The 5,580-nt window shown below is 43.7% G+C and overlaps 1 protein-coding gene across 1 annotated transcript; it reads right to left on the bottom strand.

The window, feature by feature from the left end:
• Positions 1–542: 542 nt before the first annotated feature.
• On the bottom strand, positions 543–5,179 carry MRPS30 (mitochondrial ribosomal protein S30). The gene is made up of 5 exons (XM_015615578.3): positions 4,438–5,179; positions 4,052–4,197; positions 2,933–3,035; positions 2,258–2,434; positions 543–1,004 (listed from the first exon to the last, which is right to left on the bottom strand). The coding sequence occupies exons 1-5, from the start codon at positions 5,138–5,140 to the stop codon at positions 736–738; spliced, it is 1,398 nt and encodes a 465-aa protein (XP_015471064.1). The 5' UTR covers positions 5,141–5,179; the 3' UTR covers positions 543–735.
• Between the last annotated feature and the right edge of the window lie 401 nt (positions 5,180–5,580).

The following is a 5,580-nucleotide window of genomic DNA, read 5'->3' as shown; positions in this document are numbered from 1 at the left end:
GATGTCCTAGCTGTGGCTGAGGCTCAGCTATGGTTTATTAAAAACATTCCTAAGCCATTCATGTATCAGCAATGAAAATTCATGATACCAATAGCTGAAATCAAGGGCCCACACTAGAGGGAAAACTGTAGACTCCAAATGCATTTGAGAGTCTCCATTGTTCTGGAAGTGACAACTTAAAACTATGTGTGTATGCATGTTCACAACACAATCTTTGGAAACAAGTTGCATCATGCTTTTACTACCATGATTGACAATTTCTCTTACTGTGTAACTAAATTGCGAAACCTTCATTAAGAAACACTCTTTATTCTGAGCTCACTTTCTCTTTAGAATGAATAAGCATTTAATTCAGGCACAAAATTAGAATTTTATCACTAGTGCTGAGTATCAAGACAGCTATTTCATAGTGATACTCAGATGGTCATATGAATTAATACTTTGTTATGACAGTTCAACATAGACCTGTGGGGATCTGCTAAAAAAACATGCTCGTCACTGAATTAGCACAGCAGGCTTTTAAGAGTAAATATACAACAGACTTTAAGGTATTCCAGCCATTTATTTGCCAGTGTACAGTACATATTAAAAAAGGGAAAAGAAAGAAGGCCCAAATAACATAAAATATGTATATAGTGTTTGCTAGACAAATACCTGACTAAAATCAAGGCATAGCTCATACTTCATGGAGTCACAATGAAGTTCAGGCACATACTTTACATGTGGTTTCATGGTTTACAACTCTTTTGGTCTGTTTAGTAGAAAATTAACCAACTGAAGCAGAACCTCATCATTGAAGCCTTTCACATTACCATCTTCCACAACATCATACAGTGGCTTACTGTCTGTACCCCAACAGATATTCTTTCGAGGGTTGTCTTTAATAGTTTCTGCAGTTAGTGCTAAAGTATTTAGCTGATAACAAAAGAAAGCAAAGTATTTTCCATCAGTCACTACTGCCTGTGATACAAAAGGACGGGTCACATCTGCTTCACTCCAGAATCCTACAAAATAAACAAATACAACAGGACTTGAGATTTTTATCAGAATACACACATCTAAATCCCAGCCCCAAAATATACAACTACTCTGAGAATTGCAGCAGCTACCTAGTAGGGAAAAAGTCCTGTCTGCTTTAACAACACAAGCATTTTTCATACAAACTAACCAAAACACAATCACTAATAAAGCTTTTGTCCAAGATCAGGGACACAGTAGCATACTTGCATTTTGTACACAATTCCCTATCAACAGTTGATAAAAATCACTCACTGATCACCCAAGTGACCTTCCCAAAACATTTAAGTTAGTAATACATCAAAAATCCTGCAAAGGAGCTGAGGAAAAATGTCTTTTTACTATTTCATGGTTCTCAAGATGCAGTGAACGTCTGTTTCAAGACAAAAGCATTCACATGTATACACAAACATAACTGACTATAGTAACCAGCCAGACACCAAGAACACGATGTCAGTAAATATTAATGTTTCAGACAAACCCCATTGAGCACTAAGAGTATGTTAAAAATATATAAATATTTATGCATGTACACTAGTACACACACAGCTATTTTTAAGAATATTACTATTAAGTGCAACAATACTAGAAACTGTTACAGAAGAAAAAAAGTTTGGATTTGAATAATGCTGCCCTTACAACTCGTAATGTGCACTCACAGTTGTGAGCCACTCTGGAGACAAGATTTGTTTGACTTCAGTATTTTATATCCACTAAGGAAGCTTTCTATACACCACTACATAAAAAACTTGATGCAGAGCCAGCAATATACACTATACTAAAAGAACTTTCTGACATGTGTTGTTTCTCAAATGAAACCACAAGCCATCAGATGTCTTACAGTAACACTAAATGTAAGGCTACTGACATGGAACTGAAGTTACTGGAACAAGGGCTAAGCAACACAGTTGTTCCAGAAGGACAAAAAACAAAGTTGCTTGATGTCTACCACATCTCCTACTTCAGGTGGAAAGAGCAAGTGCAAGCAACTGAGGTTTTTGCACAGGCTTACTGTTATATATTAAAAGTATTTTTCTCTGTAATTAATTTCCCTGCTTTAGAAGTACTCAAAGTCTTAACTAACTCTCCTTTATTAGTTCAATTACATCTGTAAAGACTTCCCTAAGAGACAGTCTTCAGAAAAAAAAAAAGGCAAGAAAAAAGGCAGTGGGAAGAAAAGGCTGAAGAACTACAGTAGGCATTCATAACCAGGAAAAATTTGTCAAGATGACTGTCTCACCTTGATACATTGCTTGTGCTGCTGTCCAGGCAAAGAGACTTGCAATTCCATTTGATCGATAAACAACTTCGATCTGATCCTCAAGACGTTCTCTTATAAACCTCTCCCGCTTCAGTCTGTCAGGAAGCAGATGAAACTGAGTATGTCCATAACAGCATGGATCTGCCACCTTTGATCCTGTGTTCCCCAAAACAAAACTGTCAGTCAGAGAGAGAACATTCTTTATTATGCATACAAACACATACATCTTCACCATCAGACTATAAAGCTAGAACTTCTATGGTAGATCTGCAAGGAGCTGCCTACTTCCAAAAGGCAAGAGTTAACATGCTAAAATAAGAATTTCCCTAGAGATGTATCAGAATTCAAAGTTTTATGTCAGTTTTCTATTCAACTGAACTTCTTCAAGCAAATTTGGACACAGAGTACCACATGCACAGGAAAATGCTACTCCCCATTGCCTGAATGACATGAAATCTCAGTTGAGATCTATACACTACATATATTTATGGAGCACAGTTACAGATAAAAATACACAACTTTTTTCTGGTGATGGGTGAAGAAAGATTGAGTTGGCATTAGTTTTGGGGTTGGTTCTCATTTGGTTGGTTTGTTGGGGTTTTTTTACAAAAAAAAAAAACAAACAGTTAATATTTTGCAATTAAAAGCTCTTACCTATAAATACCTTATTTTCATATTGTTTTTTGAACAATGGCAGTTTTGATGGCTTGTGATCAATAACAGGAACATCTCCAAGATCTGACTCCAGGGGTACAACCTTGAAGACAACAGAAGAAAGAAAAGCCATGATGCAAGACACATTTCTGACATCAGGCCCAATGTACTACACCACTTCCTGGTCAGACAACACCAAGTGCAAGTCCTGCATACATACATCATACTGATAACCTTAACTGAATTTTTTTTTTTTTGCAAGAGAAATTCTCATGCTGAGTGCTAGAACAGTCATCTTGTATGAATTTTTTCACAACACAAAAAATGTGAAATAACACTGAAAAATCTGCCACTTGTCACCATCTTCTAGCTTCCATAGAAAAGAGAGGAAAAACATTTCTAGCAGCAGCCAATAAGTTAACTCGAACCTATAAACTAAGTTTAGAAAGTTGGTCTATCGCACTTCACATCATTTTAAAGTGCCTAGACAGCTCTTCCAAAACACCAAAGTTTGTAGCATCTGACAATACCAAGAAAATTGTACAACTAAGTCAGCCATAAAAGTTCTGTGTTTACAGAACACACAATGGTTTTCTGTCTGTGGTGGAAACTGGACAACAGAAACCTGCACTGGCTACACAATTATCATGGTATAAACCCCCAAGAAAAAACATTACAATATTGAAATAGAACATACCTCCTCTGAACTTGAGCATTCAGGAAAATAACTGCCAAGCAGTACCACAGGCAGGAATGCTCATATTCAGATTATATGTGCTTTTCCTAATTTTTTTTTACTCTGCTGCTATTCTCCTCCAGTGAAAACATTCCACAGCACATTTCCCATTCTTGTCTCGGCTTCCAAGCACAGAACATTAATTATTCAATTAAATATAAAAACATGCAATTTAAAGTACAAGGAGAACCAAAAGTTCAGAAGACCATCTCAGTATCAACAAAGCCATCACCACAATGCAGAAAAGGTACTAAGATTCAATAAATACCCAAACATGCTACATAATGATTAACTAGGTCCTCCACAGACTAGCTCTGCATGGTGTCAATGGTTGTCAGAAAGAAAAGTGAAAATGCAGTTATTGCTGATGAAAACATCCACACCTCAGGAAGCTGCTTTGGTACACGGATCTGGAGATGTGGGTTATCATCTATTTGGAATCGCACAGGATCAACTCTACCCTTTCGACGTCCGTGAACAACAACTTCCTCACCGTGATGCCAGTAATAGTTAACTTCAGGGTTTAGATCTGGAACAGAACAAGGAAAAACAGAAAAGCAGTGATTCGCCTCTTGCATTTAAAACCCTCCCAGCTCTTCTGTAGCTGAAATGAGATACAAAACCCAAAATCCATGCAGAAGGATGGAGACAAATTACAAGTGATTACTAGTCTTGACAAGTACAATACACCAGCGACACTCGTGCCAGCTCACAGACTGGCCCTATCGCCCAACGGTTCCCACCTTTCCCTGCCAACCTCGCTCCGTACCGAGGGAGGAAGCCGCCAGCAGTGGGTTGCGACCGGACAGGGAAGCGGCGAGGGTGGAAACGAGCTGCGTGAGGAAGGGGCCGGGAGTGTGATCCTGGTCGCGGTAGAGGAACGGCCGCTTCTTGCTCTGGTAGAAGCTCTCCTGAAGAAGGGCGTCGCAGGCGAGAGAGCGCAGCTCGCTTAAACCCAGACACGGCGCCGCTTCCGCCCCGGGCCCCGGAGTTTTCGCGGCCCCTGGCGCCCCCGCATCCCCCAGCACCTCCGCATCCCCCGGAACCTCCGCAGCCGCCGGCGCTTCCGCTCCCGGCTCCGGAGCTCTGCCTGCCTCGGGGCTCATTCCCGCCGCCGCTACCGAGAGTTTCGCGGCTGCGGCTCTCGGGGGCATCCCCGGCACCAAGACGGTCTTTGTGAAACTGCGGTACCAGCGATCGGCGTTGAGGGCGAAGGTCTGCGGGTACACGGTGTACTTGGGCCGTTGCAGCTTCCCGTACAGCCGCAGCTTCTCCTCCACCGTAGCCGCCGAGTGCACCCGCTGGTTGAAGCGCTGCAGGCGTCGGGATTTGGCCGCTTTGCTCTTGGCCGTGATGGATGCCACCACGGGCGGGTAGAGGGAGCTGGCGGGCGGCGAGGGGGCACCGGGAACCGTCTCCGAGAACCAGCGCCAGCCGGGCCGCAGGAGCCACCGGGCCCCCAGCGCCGCCATCTCGCGGAATTGCGGGACGACGGCAGGGCGGTGTCCGGAAACCGAGGCAGCTGATTGGTCTCTGAGGCCCACGTGATAAGCCCGCTTTCCGGTCGGAGGGCGGGTTCTCCTGCAGCAGGGGCTGCCGGGCAGGAAGCGGCGGGGCCTTGGGAATCACGTGGCTGGAGTGCGCCAAGCGCCCCCGCGGAGTGGCGCGGAGGAGTTTCTTCGCATGCGCAATAGCTGCGGTATCTTCCGCTCGGATACTACAGGTCCCAAGATGCTCAGCGAGAGGCGGCCCGGAAGTGCTGGGCCTGGCGGGAGAACCCGCACGGCACTCCAGCGGAGCCCGCCCGTGCGGAGCCTGGTGTGGTCCTGGGAGCCACAGAACGGACTGGGCTAGAAGAGACCCCTGAGAACATCCAGCCCAGCTTGTGACCGATCACCACCATCTCAATAGA

This window comes from Parus major, chromosome Z, assembly GCF_001522545.3.
Source record: "Parus major isolate Abel chromosome Z, Parus_major1.1, whole genome shotgun sequence".
Lineage (NCBI taxonomy): Eukaryota > Metazoa > Chordata > Aves > Passeriformes > Paridae > Parus > Parus major.
The sequence above is the reverse complement of the archived record's forward strand: the minus strand, read 5'-3'. Positions and strand labels throughout refer to the sequence as shown.

Excerpts from the sequence above, each read along its gene's own strand:
- MRPS30 (XM_015615578.3), bottom strand. The coding sequence starts at position 5,140 with ATGGCGGCGCTGGGGGCCCGGTGGCTCCTGCGGCCCGGCTGGCGCTGG. Across the intron at positions 4,198-4,437 it reads GCTGGCGGCTTCCTCCCTCG|ATCTAAACCCTGAAGTTAAC; the intron begins GTACGGAGCGAG and ends GTTCTGTTCCAG. Across the intron at positions 3,036-4,051 it reads TACCAAAGCAGCTTCCTGAG|GTTGTACCCCTGGAGTCAGA; the intron begins GTGTGGATGTTT and ends GTTGTCTTCAAG.